Source organism: Pyrgilauda ruficollis, unplaced genomic scaffold (assembly GCF_017590135.1).
Source record: "Pyrgilauda ruficollis isolate IOZ18807 unplaced genomic scaffold, ASM1759013v1 scaffold43, whole genome shotgun sequence".
Classification (NCBI taxonomy): Eukaryota; Metazoa; Chordata; class Aves; order Passeriformes; family Passeridae; genus Pyrgilauda; species Pyrgilauda ruficollis.
The window spans coordinates 2,236,913-2,256,850 of record NW_024525823.1 but is presented as its reverse complement, the minus strand read 5'-3'; the positions used below and the strand labels follow the sequence as shown (position 1 = coordinate 2,256,850).

Sequence of the window (19,938 nt, the reverse complement as noted above, 5' to 3'; positions counted from 1 at the left end):
AAAAATTGCCTCTAAGCCTATGTCATCTGTGGAAGATTTTCAATTTTTTAATGTGGTCTGCATGGCTGTAAGGTTGTTATGAAAGCTTTTAAAATTCCAAATAGGTTTCAGACTTGCTTCTTTTTATTTTTTTCCCCTTTAGCTTATAAAATGCAATTTCAAATATGCAGTGATTCATATATATTGAATATATATTTCACATACATGAAACCACATTTTTAAACTAGAAAGTTTTGGACAGGTTTCTTAGAGACTGTTCTGAGGAATGTACAGTACGTGTCTCTTTCCACATTCCCCTGTTCGGGTCCCACTTCGCTCTTCTGAAAGGTAGGATTTGTATATTTAAAACTCAGATGGGACCTGATGAGAAAATTTGCCACTTCTGAGCATTGCAGGGGTCAATTTTAATATCCTGTAGGCTAAGGTAATATAGGCAGAGTTACTTGGGGCTAAGAATTCTTGCCTTTGAATGGAATAATCTGAAATGACTATGTGGCAAGATATGCAAACCTGGACTTCCAGCTAAGAAGCCTAATATGGCTTTTCCAGGTACTCAGCTGTTAGTCCTTGCAAAAGTTTCCTCCTGCAAACTCAGCTCAAGTTTTTGGTTTTAGCAGCACTTCTATGCACTGTGTGGTCTCTGGTTCTGTTGATTTCTAGGACTCTCTGGCAGTGGAGGGAGGATGTTTTAAGACACAGGGTTTGGAGTTGAAGATGTAGGTTCTATGTATGTTTTGACAGGGACAGATTGTAAACAATGGTAAACAGGTGCTGTGCCATATTGCCAGTGCAGTAGGGAATACTGTTTGGGTATAAATCTATTGGGATTTAAATGAAGCAAGTGTCTTAAAATATAGATACAATTGTAACTAAAAAGAGTGCACCAGGTGGTTGGTGTCCTCCTTTCCTGAGTCTGGACTGAACTTGGGTGCACTCTTGTAATCAATCCCAGTTGGTGTCAGGAGTTTGCCCTAGATTACTCCAAGATCTTGTAAGGTGATCTGCATACTGCAGACAAGCTGGAACCTTGGCAATAAACACCTGTTGTATAAAACATGTGTCCTTGGTCAGTGGTACTGCTAAAAACATGTTCTAAGCAGGCTGATTCAAACATTCAGTGTTCTCATAGACATTTAGCATAACTCTAATATCTACTTACTGCTGCCAAAACTGGCCTTTTAGTAGTTCCTTAGCTTTCCTTGAAATCTGCAGTAGGATGTTGCCTGTGTGTAGGTATTCACAGAATATCAGGCTCTAAAATACAGTCAAAAATCAAATTTACATAATGGCCAGATCTGTCTGGAAATGCTGCTTGTTCACTTCCTGGATTTACCTGTTGTTGAAGTACTGCCTTTACTCCTTGACTATCTGTTGATGCAATGTCTTTTCCTGACATGATGCTAGCTCTGGTTTCATGATACAGAGCCTTTGGCATCAGTAACAGCTTAAATCCTGTTCACCACCCTAGGCATGATATGCCCTCTGCTGTTCTGGCACAATTTTTGGTGTCCATTTCCTGTGACCTAAGTCAGGCCCTGTTCCCTTTTTCATTCTTTCTTCCTCTCCTAAAGCTCTGTGTTGATTCACTGTTCTGGCTTGGAGTCCCACAAACAGAAGTACCAGAACAACTGAGCAGTGGCATGCTATAGCTGTGAGGGCAGAAAGAGGAGCTCAGGATGAGGAAGAAGCAGTGGGAATTTCGTAACTGATACGGGTCAAGTTCCTGAATCATGAAATCACAGCTTTAGTGTAACTTTGTATAGATCAGTCATTTATATTTGTTCCGTAAACAGTCTATGGGCTGTGACTTGCTGTCATTGTCTGTCTTTCAGTATTCTCTTTTTCTTGTGCAAAAATGTAAAGTCACCAAGTAGTCAAATAGTGTTGGATGAGTATTAGTGCATTTTTTAAAAGAATTAATTTTTAAAATTATATTGGCACTTGCTGGAGTTCTTTGTGAAACCGTCACCAAGCCACACCATTAACCAGTTTAATCGGTAGCAGAGGATGGAACACAATGGTCTTGCTGTTGGAAAGTAGTTATATTTCAATTATCGAAGCATAAAATGCTCTTTGTTGTAAATTCTAAGCTGATTTTTAAAGGACAGCTATCTGCAGAATCATGTACAAAGCTTAACAGCTGTGGTAGTGGAGGGAACAAGTAAGGCAGGACAGTGATGAAAGTACTACGTTCACGCATCTAGTTATCTACAGAAGCTATATACATAGCTGTATGTAAGAGATGATTGTTGAATCTCCTAGAAATGTAAGTGTATTGGCCTTGTTGCCTTTTTTTTATTTCCTCTTGAGAAAATGGCCTTAGTTAGAAAGCCTTCTACCCTCTTCTTTCCCGCTTTGCATAAATAGATAGGAAAAAAAAAAGCAAGAAAATGTGAGATTATACCCTTTCTTCCTTCTCACTCCTTATACCTTCTTTTTTATAGAACATTAAAGAAAGAAACTGTAAGGGATACCGCTTGAGCTAATAAAAAATGGCTGATGCTTTTGCATCTCTACTAAAAGTGAAGGTTGGGATTGCAAATGAGTCGCCTAAAGTGGTTCAAGTTGCATACTTCTTATTTTTATTAGCTTTTTGAGAGCTAATTTTTAGGACAGGTATCAATTACATTCATATAACTGAAAAGCTCTTTTTGGTGATGACTACTGTATTCTGTCATAAAATCAAATATTTCTGGAAGTATTTTGTCTGCTTACTTTTGTGTTATTACATAGTGCTTCCTGTAAGGGATACAAATGCTATTTCATGTTGATAATTATTTTTCAGAAACAGAAGGAATCCAATTGGAAATTTGTGGAGGAACTCCTTAAAAAGTCCACTGATGCTCAAGTAAGTGTATAAAGGAAAGAATAATAAACAAGGAAAGTGTCAGGGATGCTTTCAGGAAAAGACAGTGCATGAAACAAAGTCCAACTAACAAGTGTATTTTTGGAGTTGTAGTGTTTTTATCACTGGTAAATGAACAACCTTGACATAGCTAAACTATGACAGTGTACAGTTCCTTCCTTGTTAGCAGTTCCACTTGCTTTAAAGTGCTTGTGCTTGATGCTAAATTGTCAGATAAAGAAAAAAGATAATTATCCTGGAAGGGTAGTATATGGCTTCTTAGACAAGATGTATTCAGAATAAGAACTGGATGCTTAGAAAATGTAAATCAGATACTGAATGTAAGGATATCAAGTTGAGGAGACATGATGAAGGAGATAGTCAGTTGCATTGAAAATTCAGCTATATCCTCATCACAGCAGGAAGGTGACTTGCCTTGCTGAGCAATTTGTCTTACAGGCTTGAATCAAACTCTTACTGATAAGGTTCTAGTTTCTGAGCACTCATTTCATACCTTATCATTTTTCTTTCTGCAGAACTGTTAATGCAATGCTTCATGGCCCAGAGGTCAGAATTGACCTCCTTTTAATATGCTTTTAAATATGCTGTTCATCAAGTTTCTAAAATAAGTTACATTGTAGCTCTGTAAATTTGTTCTGAAGTCGCATGGTACAAATTGCAAATGTTGTATTGGTAATGCCTGAAAAAATAATTGATTTGTGTATGTTTAAGACAAGAATAAACATGTTTATTTTTTCATTTGGTGTACGAAATGAAGAAAAATCCTGCAAAGTTCTGTTGTTGAAAGCAGAAGGGGAATCAGTTCTTTCAATTTTTTACATTATTATGACTGTCTTGCTCATGGAGTAGCAACAACTGTAGTTAAAGCTGGAATACGGAACAATACTTGTTACAACTTTTTGACAAGAAAATATTTGTGGCTGTTGGGAGAGTTGAAATGATAGCATGATTTTTCAGATTTGTAATACTCTAAACATAAACTATTATGCTTGGCTATGTAGTTGTAGTCTTTCAGCTTAAAAGATTAAGTCTTTTTGAATGATTTTACAGTATATGACTGAAAATACAAACTGTGCATATACATTAAAACCACAAGTGATGGCATTGCTTATTGGATGTTTACCATTCAGTGAGAGAAACTGGGGAGATTTAGATAAGGTGCATAGAAACTGAGTAGCTTATTAGCTGTCTTCCTGTTTGCATCTTCTGTATTGCAGCAACCTGAGTACATTTGTAGTTAATGTTCTTTTCTTCAAAATAATCCCCTTTTCTTGTATTTATTATTTTGAAGAAAGATTACTTTGAAGCAGAACATACATAAAATACGCAGGTTTTGATGCTTCTGTTAAAAAAGTATTGAACTGTAGACAGTTTAGAAAGGCAGCTATGTGGCCAGGTTCAGAAGGCTTGCATATTGAGTCAGTCATGCCACAGTAATATGAAGCAAATATGTGTTTTAATTTCCAAAGGCAACCACTGTTGGAATTAAAACAAACCCTCATTTGCCAAAGACGTGGTTGTAACTATTACCAACCATCTAAGGAGCCATCTAGTTTATTTCCTTTTTTTATTTGTTCATTATTTTTTCTTGCATTATGGAGTTAGCTGCCCGAGGGAAGTGCTCCTTGGGGAACATTAATTCCTATATGTGCATGCACGAGTGAATGGAGTACTTTATTAAAACACACATCCTGCTCCCTGTTCTTGCACAGCAGCCTTCTTGATAGTGTCTAGGAAGGAAAATTCTTTTGCCAGTAGACATGTCCATCTCCTCTGTTGATCTGTCAGCTTCAAGTGGCTACTCCTAGCTTTTATCTTATCCTTTTGCATCTCTTAAGTATTTTTCAGTCCAGAAAATGTAGTAATGAGATATCAAGAAGTCATAGTGAAATGGAGCATTGAGAAGTGGGAAAAAGCAAAACTGATACTAGTACTCTTTGAATGAACAGCAGGACAGAGTTGATGATACTGCCTCTTAACACTTGGCATGACTTTGTTAGTTAATCCTTTCTGAGCCATCCTTTTCAGCATATAGCCTGTTATCTACTAAAGATGCACAGCAATAGCTGTGCAAAATAAATTAAAAGAAATAATAGTGCTGAATTGCCCGTTTGCTAGAGAGGGCAGGAGTTGGTAGTTAAAAACTTCATTTTTAGGTATATGGCAACTTAAAAACTAACCATATTTAGTACTATGTTCATCTGCCTCAGTCTTGTGCTTCTTGCTCCCTGATTTCCCTATAGTTTGTAGACTGAACATGCTCAGAAGAATGGCAATTTACACTGAATGGGGGGGAAATGAAGAAGAAATAAGTATGTGTAGTTTTGTGTGTTCAAAAGCATCTGAAAAATGTGCAAAACATACATTTGTAAGATAAATTGATAATCTCCTAGCAATGACTGTAAATGTCTCTTCATGTGAGCTTCAAATTCTGTGCTGTGAAAAGATGATTCGGTAGGTGTTGTTGCAGCCACTGAGGGTAACAGAGCATCAGGAAGCAGCAGAAGCTGGAGTTAGCTTTAACATCCTTAGGACAGCTAGTACTGGGATACAAAAATGCCTATCCAGTTTCAAATCTGCAGCATTGTGGTAGTTTTATTAATACTGTTGTGTTTAGTGGTCCACATGCAGGCAGTAGAGAGCCTAAGGCATGGTAATCCAGGATATGCTGGATTTTGGGTGTGATGAGGACCTCCAGAAGATGCTGCTGCGTGTCCAGGTGAAGGTGGTTGAGGGGTGCCCCGATGCCCTGTTCCCGACAGGAACTCCTTTAAGATTCAGTCAGCCTGCTGCTGAGCAAGGAAAAGATGTGAAGGTGTTGTTCATCCTATGGGATCAATTGTGATGTGAACCAAAAGCACCCTGTGAGAAGATAGGAGCAATCAAGGATACCTGGGCAAGTGTAATGGGCTTCTGCCTTGGATATATCCTTTCAGCTTCAAACAGGTCACTAACAGCTGAGTTCTTCAGCCACAAATTGCTCTCTTTTTCAATTCCAGGCAGATAAGATTTGACAATTGCTCATGTGAAAAAACTCCCAGTTCTAGCTCAAAAAAGGGAATTTTTGGGGAAACTAGTTGTATGAGGTGTTTCCTACCTTTTCTGTAGTTTGGAATTCTCATCCAAAAGAAGAAAAAAAAGCTGGTTTACAATTCCTTTTGTACTACAAAATGAAAATTGTTGCAGTAGTAGTATTATCATAACTGTATTTGTCTACTAGGCAACATCAAACTGACTGGATTTATGGGTTGTCAGTATAAGAGGAATTTGTGTTTATGAAGTTTTATTGTGAGAATCAAAAGCTTTTTAGTTCGTGAGAACTAATAGCAGTCTGTCTTATTAGACTTCTCATTTTAGAAAAATAAAGGCTTTGTGCTATTTCATTTCTGCCTCAATTTTGTTATACTTCTACTGTTTTTTTTTTGTTTAATTCTACCTTAGGAGAGAGAGAAGTATTTCTTGGGTTTCTAGGAAAACCAATTTTGTTACTACAGTAGGAGGTCATAAGAGAAAAATGTTATGTTTAGATAGTACTATCATTTTGATAGTATCAGGTGTTCCTCCCTTCTGTGATAAATTAAAAGCTGACTACCTCAAGAGTTCTGATAGTATTTCCAGCAGTGCAAGAGACCATTTTAAGCAAAAGAGCAATGAGAGAATCCATTAATCCCAGGGATTTTTGAAGTCTGGATACTCTTTTATATTAAATTTGAGATAAAGCCTTCAGTGCTATCTTGGGTTTGGAAACTGTTCTAAAACTATGGTTGGACAGATAAATAATGGTTCAAATTGAAGCTGCTCAACTGCTGTGTTTATTGTTGAATTATTTTAAGTGAAGCAGTTGTTGTTTGTTGAATTAGATCCTAGACATAACGCTAGATTCAAAATACAACTTCAAGACTAAGCATTCTCTTTCTGGGAATTTTTGAATGGTGTGCATTTTGGGTTTTTTGTTTCCTTTTTGTTTGGTTTTTTACAACCTTGTAACTGGGTAGATACCTCTAGAGAAATAGGTATGTTCAGCTGCAGGTTTTTTTGTTTTACATCAAGACTCTTGCTTTTATTCATAAAAAACAAGAGCAGCTGTTCTGTCCCTTGTTTTTCGTGCAAGATTGGTCGTTTTTTTTTGGAAAGTCTATTGAATTAATAGTTATGTCATGTATTAAAAAAATACTTCAGTATCACCTTTCAATTGTAGGCATTTTTATTACATTTGAATTACTATTCTAGATATTTTTAATGAGTCTTTACTGGAAAGTTACTTTCCTATTTCATTGGGTTTTGTATCTTGCACATAATGTGTTGAATTTATAATTTTCTATGACAACTGAAAATGTCTTTTCAATTTTCAAGCTGTTTTAGGAGTGTACCACTTTAGAAGCCATATGCCCTACATTAATTGTTCATGAGAAGAGAAGGCAGAGGTGGTTAGAAGTTCTTGTAGGTGATTGCATAATTGTTTGCAGTATTGTGATAAAGTGTAGCAAGTCAAGTTTTCCACATGAATATATAGCCAGGTAGAGACAAGTTAACAAGTTAGACTCATTTGCGTGGCATTGAAAACAGGAAAGAAAACACTCCAAGACAAAGTAAGTCATAAGAAGTCGCACTGTGAGTAAATCATAGAATCACGTAATATTTGGAAAGGGCCTTAAAGGTCATCTACTTCCTCACACTTCTGCCATGGGGTACAGGTGTTAGACTGACTGACACATGTAAAAGTCTACTCTTAAGACAACTGCACACAAGTTGGTCCATTAAACCACTTTTGCAGGCAGTGGAGACAATAAAGCCCTTATGGGAATTATCACCCTAAAGTAGACGCCTAAAATAGGCTGGGTTCAACACATGATTTTAATTCAGAGCAAGGAGCTCTTAATATCCTACCTCCCATGGAAGTTCTCTTTTGTTGTTTACCAAAAGCTGGGTGAGAATAATTCCACTTTCATTATCCTACAGTTACTACCTGAATGCTTCACTGTGTTCAAATTGTTTGGCATTTCCTATTTTCTTTCCTATGAACTTTTTCAGAAGTCTTTTCCAGCCTAAATGATTCTGTGATTCTACGATTCTTGGATAAACCAGCATTGGCTGCTTTGCGGGGTACAATTGTCAGCTTTTATCTTAAAGTTCATTGCTTGTATTAGAAGATGCATTTACTCAACAGTATGTAATTAAAAATATATTTTATATTGGGACTTACTTTGAATAGTCTGGTAGTACTGGTTTTATGTATCCTACAATTAATGTCTTACTTCCTGTTCAAGACTGGTGTGTTGGAGGAACACTTACGAATGCATCTTCAGTGCTGTTTGACTTTGTGTAGTTTCTGGGATTTGAACCTATCTGTTGTCACCATACTCTGGGATTATTACAGCAAGAATCTGGTACGTAGATGGATATATACAAATGCAGAATTGCATGTAGACAGTTCTTGATTTTTGCTGATTAATTCTGATTTTCCTGTAGCCAAACTTGATTGCTATACTTCTGTAAAACTACCTAATCAATGGCAGTATCCTTATATTTGCTGTTTGCGTAATGAAATCATGTTTAAATTTGTTATGATCCATTACATTATGAAATTATAGAATATAATATATTTTAATCCTATTTTTCATAAGGACTACTTAAAGATCTTGTAAAAATACTTTGCACACAGTTACAATGCATCTTTATTGTTTTAGCCGTGGTAGGAACTTATCCTTTTGTTCCTGTGGAGGAGTGCATCTTACTGCCTTTGTAATATTGGCATTTATTATTATTTATAGTATTTTGTTTTCTTCTGTTCTTTTAGAACAGCTGCTTTACTGTTCCTTGGCTTGGTCTGAAGGATCTGGCACATATTAGTAAGACTTCTTTGTCAATGCTTGAGTTGGTGAAACGCTGCTGCTGTGAACAGCAGGTCCCTTCTCTGTACAACTCCAGCAACAGTTACTTCATTTTCCTCAGCATTTTGGCACGGATTATGAAAGAAGAGAACAATGGTGTGCATCCTTGGAAACAAATTAAAGGACGGTATGGATGCTATTTAGTTTGTCTCACTTTGTAACAAGTGTAATGGGTTAGGGGCCCTTCCAGCCACATGCGAGGCAGAGGGCACTCTGCTCATGACAAAGTAAAGGGGTGAGGGATCCAGGGTGACTCATAATTTGAAGAAAGCAGTTGTTCCCTGAAGTTTCTGTTGCCAGCTGAGGCTGTAACAGGGTCCAAGAATCACCTTGGCATCCATAGATTGGGATGATTTACCTCATCCCACTGGCCAGGAATTTGGTAGACTGGCAACCAGTGCAGTGGTACAACCCAGTTGCCAGATAGGTAATGTAATTAAAGCACAGAAATTGTGTTTGAGCTGCATGTAAGCCATGTGTTGTTCAGGAACATGCAGACTGACACTTGCTAGACCTGCATTTTCATTTGAATATTTTCTTTTCAGTGGTTTTCAAAATTTCTCATAATATTTTTGTGAGGATTTTAGTATTTCACTTAATCTTGCAACATACTAATTAAGCACAGTCAGTCATGATATGAAAAACCATAAAATATATATGCTCTAAATGAAACCCTTGATGTTTTAGATGCGTACTTTAATCTGTAAGACTTTTCTTATAGTAATGAGATAGCAGTTGTAATGATTAGTACAGACTTGTTAATTTTTTTTTCGTTAGAGAAAACAAATAGTTCTGGTTTAGTCTTTTGAGTTCTTTAAAAAGATTTTGTTAAGTGTTAATATAATTAATTAAAACTTTATTAAGCATTAGTATGATCTTCATGTACGCAAGTAGTAAACATTAAAAAATTCCCACGTGTATGCACACCTTACAAAGTTGTGGTGTTTTTCTTCCAGAAAAGAAGGGTTATTTTGGCTATCAGAAAAGAACAGTATGCCTAATGTCTATGTATGCTTCAGAAATTGTTATAGTCAAAAATGTTTGGCTTTATGCCACTGCAACTACGTAGAAACAAATATGTTCTTGGATTTTGTATCAGTGTCTTGCTTTTTTTAAAAATTATAATTAGCCAACTCTTTTCTTACTGAAATAAAATTATACTTACATTTTTGTGCTCTTAGAGCTTATTACGTTCCCTAATTTAAGGGGGGGAGTAATAACATACAACTCTCAGTGCATCAGTCTGTTGAACCATTTTTCTTCATTTCTACCTTGAAAAAATCAATTACACAAGTAGCAAAATTTAACAGCCTTACAGCTATGATTTTGGGATGAACTCTGTTTTCAGTAGCTAACCAAGCATTAATTGATGCATGAAAAACATAAATGCCTGTCAGTAGTAATTTACTACTAAACAACATTAATTGGATTTGCTGTAATTTTTGGTGGCTAGATTTGATAACCTCAACACCACTTCCAACTATTTTCCAGGTGACAGAATAGGAAAACAGCACTTATGGATGTTTAACTACTGTAGATGGAACTTATTTTAAATTAAAGGTGAAGGATGTACCTGAAGTTTCAAACGCAATCAAAAAGTTATGCCATTTTCATCTTACTCCTTTGTTGTAGGAATGGTGATTTTAAAATAAAAGTCTACTTCCAAGCAAAGGTCCCAGAAAAGATCTCTCTAAGCTTTTGCCTTTTTGGCAACCACTTTAAAGTTTCAAAGTCGCAGTGCTTTGTCACCATCAGCTGTATATGACTTGGGCATTGTCCTGTTAGCAATGCAGATAAAGTTTCATAACAGCTTCCTACCTGGAGAGAGGTTTCTCTTCCAAATGCCTCAGTTTCTGTTTTCTTTCAAACCTGTCCATGCCATAGGTGAGCAGTACAAGTTGATACAGACTTTGGCAAAGCAATGTGGAGAAAAGGAATTTTCCAACAGCAATCTTCCTTTTACTGCAGTGATGGTTTGGTAGGTGAGAATTTGATCACTGCGTCTGCAGCATGATAACATAATAGCAGAAACCAGTGGCTGATTTCCAGGTGGAAATGAAGACATTCCCAGGGAAGAATTTGGTGTACAGGAATGGCTTGCTGCTGTAAAGAGATGCCACTTGACAGCTCCCTTTCCTAGGAGCCCTCATGGACTAAACTTGATTGATTTGAAGGCACATATGGAGGGCATCCATCACAGACAGAGTAGAGAGTCTGCTCATAACATTGTGCTCAGCTTGGTACTAGAGGTTAGATAACGGGGAAGGGTTAGGCTGCACCTCCAGGTGGAAACAGTGTGTGCTTTAAATCAAAAGCAAAAACTGAAAGAACGTGTCTGTTCCAGTAGCCGTAAGAGTAACGAGAAAAAACAGTATTTAAAATTTAAGGGTTACTGGAAGTGGATAACCATGAACTAAAAGCATGAAAATATATTTTTAGTGACTCAAAAAGATAGAAAGTTGCATACTTATAGAAACTTTGTCTTTCCTGTTTTTTTTTTTTTTCTTCTCTATTTTTGTAGAATTTATTCCAAGTTCCATCGAAAAAGAATGCAGGAGCTGACAGAAGTGGGGCTGCAGAACTTTTTTAGCCTGTTCCTCATGCTGGCAGTTATTGTGGAGACAGAAGATATAGTGAGTCGAGTGTTGGATCTTTTGGATTTCCTGACTCCATCCTCCATCACCACGGCTCGGAGAGCTCTCATCTGGAGAGGTCATTTTGCTTTTCTTTTAATTTATGTTGAGAAGAATATGGACATTAGTGCCCTGGCCGAGAAAATTGCAAATGCTTTCCGTGAGAAGGCAAAGGAGTTTTTAGTAACCAAAAATGACTACACGCAGAGACAAAATCTCTGGACTCTGCTATCAACCTACATTGATGGTGTCCAGGAAGTGTTTGAGACCAGCTGCTACTTGAGCCTTTCTGAGGAAAAGTTGCTAAATGATGGCTTTACTATGCTGCTGCCTGCATGTCGAGGAGCTGAGCTGAGCCTGGTCTTGAATTTTCTTCAGATTGTTCTAGCCAGACTTCGGTAAGTTATTTAGTTAAGTTGTGGATTTAGACTAACATTTTGTTTTTAGGGTTAAACTGTAGTTCCTATTATTTTTTTTACCAAAAGTGAGTAAATGGAAAGAGAAATCTCTGAAGGACTATGAATGATATGTTAAATTTCAAAATCCACCAATACTTTAGTGCATATAGAATCTTTGAAATGTTTCCTTGCTATTTCAGGAGATTAGGTTTGACATCATGATTAGGTTTTGTAATTAATCAGTGTGTCTTTAGAAAGTCATCCAGTTGCTTCTATTTCAGACAATATCATCTTTTCTTTGGTACAGGAAATTTGGAAATTATTGTCTGTGTTAATTAATTGGGGGGGTGTTGTTTTTTCGTTTTTGTTTCTTCATTGAATATATTAGTTTTGCCAACTTCTCATTCTCTTTTTCTTCTCTTTTACCAAGCTTGCATTCAAATACTACGGTTAGGGAGATTTAAATACTTGTCTGGGGTTCGATAGGAAAGAAGGAAATCATATTTTACCACTTTCAAGCAGTTTTTGCTTTGATGTACTAGTTCATTTTTCAACATCCACAGTGCCCTTCAATAAGCATATTTTTTTGCCTACTGATGCCTTTGAGAAGCAGTCCTCCAGTTTGAAGCCCAAACTGCTTTTTTTTTTTCATAAGATATTAAGAGGTATCTATTGATCTGCCATTACTTCAAATGTGCAAGACTGAAATATGTGTAAAGAGCTGTGGAAGAGTGCATAATAGGAATACTGAGGCCCATATGCAAGATCTCTCTTTAACTAGGTTCTTTGTTATTGTCTAGTAGTTTGACTGCAGCTGTCAATAGCTTATAGATCCAAAGACAACTGTTTTTCAGGCAGTCTTTTGAAAAAAGATGAAGCACAAAACTAAGTTTAGTTGATTTATTATTTATTATTTCAGTTCAACTGAATGTATTTCCTGGAATAAATTGGAGACTTCAAAAATACTTTGACATTTTCTCTATTAGCTAATACACAGCAATTGTTGTGTTGTTTTTAAAGATGAAATAGGGAGAAATTTTAGACTGGTGAAAAAATTGCCTATTTTATAACTTGGCATTATTTTTAAGCTTTCCAGGGCTGGGGCTTATGTGGCCCTCTTGTAACACAGAGAAGAGGGCATGGAAGTTCAATCTAGACTTCTCAGGTCATCACAGACAAGGTACAGGACAGTATTAGTACCTTTTTTTACAAAATGTAGTTATTCTGAAATATTTGAATTACCAATATGCTCAAATAGTAAGTGGTAGGTTGCTGTTATCTATCTTCAGCGGAACCAAATTCCTTTACACTTACGAAACACTTTGGTCTTCGGGTTGCATGAAACAGGAAAATGTTAGTGATTTTCCTGCTTTGACAGACTCACTGAAAACAGTCAGTCCTCTGTTGCCATGCAAATAAAACAACACTAAAACCATTAAAACCATTTTTTTTTTGGTTCAGAAGATATGGATGACTTTGTGCTAACCAGATGCTAGAATGTTACTGAATTGGCCAGACTGATTAGGCCTGGTCTGCTGTCGAACTCAGAAAAGGATGAAATACTTGTTTGTAAAATCCAGGCTGATATAAGATAGTAGGCATTTCATAAATATAATTTTTCTGTACACTGCACTCTTAATAATTTTATAACTGTGTGACAGGGAATTTACAGGTAGGAAGGAAGTGAGATCACTGATTAAAGAGACAAGCAGCTCCCTCTAGGCTGTTAGGAAATAATAACTTCATATGTTACTTTCTGTTAACCCCAGATGATGGCTCACAGGAGCATTCTTTATTGCTGATTAAGTAGCATTATGAAAATACTGACTTGGTTGTGTTAACTAAGTGCCTCAATATTTAAAGCTTAAAATGTCAAATGGTTTTAGCAGTCCCCTTTAACATATCTTGTTGGATTGCTGGAATCTCATTCCAGGTTTCCCAGTTGTTTTTATTTGAGGACATTGTAAAAATTCTAGTCTTTCATTGTCAGAGTGAGGTGTAGCCAAAAGCTCTTCTTTAATTATAGCTATTCATGCTGCTGTGGTTAAGGGTCTGTCAGCATTTCCATTATAAACCTTTATTTTCAAGGGTTTGTAACATAGCAGTGAAAACTTGCTCTGGGCTAAAACTTGGCATACAAGGATTTGAAAGTGCACTTGTTCTCTTTCTTTCTTTTTTCTTAAAAGGCATTAGAAAAGAGACCCCCACCTTCGCTATTTTTACACCACAGTGTTTTAAAATAACCCTTTCCAGCTTTTTCTTGTCTTCTAGAAAAGTACTGGTAGCTTTTGATTGTTATATTTACCTATGGTTAGACTATTTTAAATAAGGTTTCTTAAACCATTTTTTTTATTGATCGTTACCATTTTGATTATTTTGAGATCCATATATTTAAATAGAACTGTCTTGGCAGGAGAATTCATTTTTATCAGTTTTTGATACATGGTGAGTGGGTAATTGGAATCAAATGCTACTTGCTGGCACTTGCAAGTATTTGATCTTCATAGTAAGATTCACTGTGAAGTGTAAGACTGTGTTTCAATACAGTCTCCTTTTAAAAGCATGTAAAAAAAACAGTAAATAATCAAGAAACTCCCCTAAATCAAATTATGAAGTGCTTCCTTCCTATGTTTGCTTATTCTGCTTCTAGCTCAGACATAAGTTTTTTCCTTTTTTTTTTTTCTGTTTTTAAACAATGGTTTAAAATTCTTATTGCTTTGTTTTGGTTTTATTTTCTTTTTTTTACTGAAAGGTAAATGCGGGATGTTTGCCCATGTGTGCTTTCATTTGTTTCAAATCTCTAGCACTATCTGTCATCTAAGTGCCTTGTGGCACAAAAAGAAGCCCTAGGTTAATAAAAATACAGGCATTAAATAGATTTGACAGAACTTGCTGCAGAAGTGGATACAAGGCTCAGAGAAATTGGCTGTAGGAGCTGGCACTGCAATATGTTACACTTAAAAGAAGTGTTTGAAACATGCTAAAATGTCTTGTATTGTAATGGGGTATTGCTTTGACATGAGCTTTCTCTTATTATTGTCATCCTGGCATTTGGGTTTTGTTGAGTGTTAGCACAGAGTTACAGGACTATAAAATGTGAGTAGATACCCTGCTGTGCTCCAAAGATCTTAGCCTAGTTTCAGGGAAACTTGGTACTGATTCCTGTAGGAGAAATGAGAAGTACCACTAACCTAACACCATAATAAGTGGTAATTTTACTTTGAAAACCGTTTTTATGCATTTGTGCCCATTTATACTTTTTGCTAATTTTGGAAAATTTCAATGTATAAATTTTATAAGCTCTTAGAGCAATATTGATGAAGTAAACTGTCTCTAGAAGAAAGTTACATTAATAATTGAGCCATGGGTAACAGGAGAACTGAATGTTTCTATCTGTTTGAGTGTGTTTAGCCTTGAGGTTGTCAGAGAAACCACAATAGGAATGGATTATCCAGTATATCTTTGCTATGGAAATGTACAGTCATTTGTAATTTTTTTTTGAGTTATACTTGCCATCAAAACAGCCTGTGGGAAGCTTTTTTGAGACCAACAGAAGCATCTCTCCCCCTCTCTGTCACTGTGTAAGTCAGTAGATAAGCTCAGGAGGAGAATAGAAAGGTCCACCCTCCTTCTTTTCTTCCCCCTCAGGGGTTATAGTGTTAGTCTTTGTAAAAGCTTTTTTCTGATGTTGAGCTTCTGAAAACTGTATTCAGAAGAGTTTGGAAGATCATGATTCTTCACTTACCCATCCCATCCTGTGAGGATATTTAGAGCTACCAGCTGTGATGTCCTGATAAGCACGGAAGGCAACTCTGTGACTAAGCCGCTGAACTGAGAGTCAGAAGATGTTAGTTTAGCCTAAGATCTCCCAGACTTAATGAATGACCGCTAAAAGTTGCTGTGAACTTTGTTCACCTGTGTGAAAAAAAGGAAATAAATCCTTCCTTTTTCACTTTGCAACAAATATCCTATGCTTGGGGAGCAAGTATGCCTTCCTATGCTTGACCTATCTTTTAAAGTATTTTAAAGTATTTTATTGTTTTTGAAGTTCAGGTATTCCATTAACAAAACTGGTGTTTAAATTGCTGTAATGAAAATCTAGTCCCTAAATGCTCTAATGCATGAGAAGCAAGCACAGATTTAGAATGTAGCAGCATTTTGAGGTTTCCTATGTCTAAATCCTTAAAAATAATCTGTTACCACCTTCTGAGCAAATAGTGTGTGTTCTTAGCTATAGCTGCTGCCTTAGGGTGTGGCTCTGGTAATTAACACTGAGTTTTCTTTTCTTTTTCTTACTTTGTGGGATTTGAGGTCTTTTTTCAGGTTTTTATTGGAGACTAAAATAATGTTTTACAAATTTGTCCCTTGTATTCTGACCTTCAAAGTTGACTAGCTAAAACTAATGTGTGTTTTGATTGTGTCTCCTCTGCTGTGAGAGTATTACTGTGTAAAGAAATTAAATGAGGCAGCAGCATGCACTGGAAATGTGTCCCTAAATACTTTGCATATAGAAAGTTCCTGTATATATCTGTCACTGGTTGGTTTAGGTTTGCAAGAATTTTCACTTCCCCTTCTCAGTGCCCATTTTCTTTAATCAGTAGGTAGACGTGAAAGTTGAACAATTGATAAACATTGATTTCGCATTAGTGTTTAGGATGTAATAGAGAACATCTGCCTTAGAAAGAGGGCAGCAAAGCTGGAAGGCATGCCCTGTGAGGAGTGGCTGAGGTTTTGAGGCTTGTCTGGTTTGGACAAAAGGAGGCTGAGGCATTGCTCTCTACAGATTCCTGAGAAGGGGAAGTGGAGAGGGAGGTGCTGAGCTCTTCTTCCTGGGCTCCACTAACAGGACATGTGGCAATGGTTCAAAGCTGCACCAGGGCAGGGCTTAGACTGGACATCAGGAAGCATTTCTGTAGTGAGAGAATGGTCAGGCACTGGAACAAACTTTCTAGAGAAGGGATTGTTACCCCAAGCATGTCAGTGTTTAGGAGGCAATTGGACAACACACTTAATAATTTGCTTTAGCTCTTGGTCAGCTCTGAATTACTTAGGCAGCTGGACTAGATGGTCATTTTACATCCCTTGCATTATATTAGAATATTATATTATAATAGAATAATCTCTTCCACTGTTCTATTCTAGAATCACTTTGGATCAAATTGAAACATTAAAATCTATCAAGAAACCTTCTAATTGCTGATACCCAGAAAAAGTCAGTCTTGGTAGACACCCAAAGCTAAAGAAATTCACTCAAGTCTAGTACTTAGACATGAATCATGCAGATACACAGTTCAATCCCCTGTGCTACAGATGGAAACACTTTTTTGTTCCATTGTATCCATTTTATCTTCCAAAAATTAATCCACATAAGCTTTCTGTAGCCAACCTGACAAAAGTACAAGACTTCTGTTGTGAAAGAGTAAATCCATGAAAAAAAGAGTAAAACCATATCCAGGTGTACTGAGAGCCTGCTGCTTGGGACCCTGCAGTTGTTTAGAGAAATATGTGCTCCCTGAAGGACATAAAGCACAGATTTGTTGTCTGATGGAAGTGTCTCACTTCTGAAACTATTTTCCCTAAATTAACTTTCATCTTGGTTTTCCTTTTACTCTTCACATGAGGTGTGAAAATGGCTTTTCATATGGAGTGGATTTTTTTTTGTTGTGGATGTTAAACAAAAGAAATATTTTTGCCAATAAAATCATTATATGCAAGTAGCCTTCTAATCTCTTAATTTTGATTGTTTCTTCGTTACCTTACAAGATCTATATTTCTTCTCTCTTTAGGATATCTCATGTCAGATTTAAGGCTTATTTAAAATGAACAGAAAGCTGAAGCAATTTTCTTTATTCCATTTCAGTCTCCTAAGGCCTATTTCCCCCTGGTGAGCTCATAGCAACAGGGGGGTTTAAGGGAATTCAGCTTTCTGCAAATTAATGTCTCACATCATGAAAATTCCTTAGAAAGAGGGCAGCAAAGCTGGAAGGCATGCCCTGTGAGGAGTGGCTGAGGTTTTGAGGCTTGTCTGGTTTGGACAAAAGGAGGCTGAGGCATTGCTCTCTACAGATTCCTGAGAAGGGGAAGTGGAGAGGGAGGTGCTGAGCTCTTCTTCCTGGGCTCCACTAACAGGACATGTGGCAATGGTTCAAAGCTGCACCAGGGCAGAAATTCAGGACCTTTTTTTTTTTCTATGTCTTGAAAAAGTAATACAGTGAGTGCGAGTATTATTTCTTGCCAGCGGGTGGAAGATGAATGATTTTGTCACAGTTTTACTGCTTGATGAGCAGTGTCCTGAGGGTCAGGCTTAAGTCTGTGTCACTATGCTGCTCATTACTCTTGAGCTAAATAAGGGCTGATTGGATCTAAATTGCCTAGCACATGGGCCGCAGATGAGCTCAGTGAGTAGGGGATGACCTGCTATTCAGGCTGGGAGTAACCCCGGTGTGCAAATGCTGCATTAGAACACCGTGGGAGAATGAGAGGCTACCGACCGCTGCCAGCAAAAGAAATCGAAATGTAAAAACTCTTTGATGCTGCAATGTTAGAATTTGAAATGTAGGAAGTGACAGGTTGATGGTACTTATCAGCTTTGGCTGGATTAGAGAACAGTGTCATCTTGCTTATATAATGACAGAAGAATGAAGCCCGCTCCCAAGTACTTTGCGGCGCGGAGCCGCTGCTGGCAGAGCCAATGCTGCCTCCTACTGACAGCCGTCCTGCGCGGGAGCATGGAGCAGCCACGGGCGCTGGCTCCGGGCCCAGGGCTCGGCCGCCCTGCCTGCCCGGGTGCCCAGCTCTGCCCGGGGTTCTGGGCTCTCAGCAGAGAATCAGAAACCTGACTGATTAAATAGCAAGCGTACATTTTGGGACAACGGCAAGCCCCTGTCTTGGATGTGTCAAGAATGTTTAGACGAGTCAATTATGTGCACTGAACCAGACACATCTGGCTCTGCTTCACCCAGAATATTTCCCTTTGTGCTCTTCTCTCCATTGCTAGCCCCTGAGATGGGAGTTGATATCCCTGGAGAGGAGAAATAATTTGTGCCTATATATTTTAAAGAAAGTTGACCTTTAAAGTGGAGGAAAAAATCTGAATCAACTCCAAGGAGAATCCTTATGCTAACCAAACAGATAAACGTACTTGTCTTAATAGAGGAAAATGAAAAGCAGGGAAAGCACCTGCTGGGTGCTGGACAAGACAACATAGATTGAAGGATTTTGTGCAGTTCTGAAAGATTCAGTTCAGTGGATCAGTAGAATAAGCTTTTGGGTTTTGTTTCCCCCCCCCCCCCCACCATCACTGATACTTTGGCAACTGAATAACAGCTACAGTGACGAGAAATAGCCACTTGCTTCATTTTATCCAAATTTGTTTCAGATTCTGTTACTGACAGCTGTAACCTACCAGCATCAACTCTTGCTACCAACTTCTAGGGCTGACTAAACAGCAAAAACAATTTGTGTGTTTTCTTGAAGGCAATGACCAAGTGAAGAGAAGGGATGAATCTCAACACATTGTGTTTTCTGTTTACTCTTTAGTGTTTTTCTGGGTATATGCTGTTTGATTCTTCATCCCCTAGGATGCTTTTGCTTATGCTTGAATTTCTTCTTGGACATAAACAAGTTCTAGTGTACAAACAATTTTTCTGTAAAATGGTATGACTCTATGGGAATGAGAGAAAATTTTCACAAAAATCATCAGTAGTGTAAGGCTTCAGTGTTACTTGTGTGATCTTTTAGTATTATCAGTGTTTAATGGCATTTGTTCAGATCACTGAAAATGGCGAACTGTTTAGCGGAAGTAGTTGTACTAGATGGAAAAAATTTAAAGTTTGAGTTTGTATGTAGCCAGAAATTAGAGGGTATTTCCCTGTGTTCAAATGGAAAACAATGCCAGAATTTAAAATTACTTTGATATTTGAAATAAATTACCATCAACAAGAGGAAATAGTGAAGGCCAAGTACTGAAGTTAGGAAGAACACTTGGAAATATAACATGGAATGCTTGACTTGCAGCCATATTGTCAACGTATGGGGAGGTGAGAGAAACGGGGATCTCCACGTCTGGGGTTGGTTAAAGTGAGATATCTGCCATTGCTCTTACCCCCTTTCTGCCCTTGCTTGTAGACTTTGCTTCCTGCCTGCTCAGC

General features: G+C 37.4%; 1 protein-coding gene across 1 annotated transcript in view; it reads left to right on the top strand.

Moving 5' to 3' along the window:
- The window catches only part of MMS22L (MMS22 like, DNA repair protein), an 88,865-nt gene that overhangs the window by 21,231 nt on the left and 47,696 nt on the right, over positions 1-19,938 (top strand). The window contains exons 11-14 of the mRNA XM_041478085.1: positions 2,786-2,848; positions 8,134-8,253; positions 8,664-8,884; positions 11,279-11,788. Of these exons, the coding sequence (XP_041334019.1) occupies positions 2,786-2,848; positions 8,134-8,253; positions 8,664-8,884; positions 11,279-11,788 (914 nt within the window). The remainder of the gene's footprint in view (positions 1-2,785; positions 2,849-8,133; positions 8,254-8,663; positions 8,885-11,278; positions 11,789-19,938) is intronic.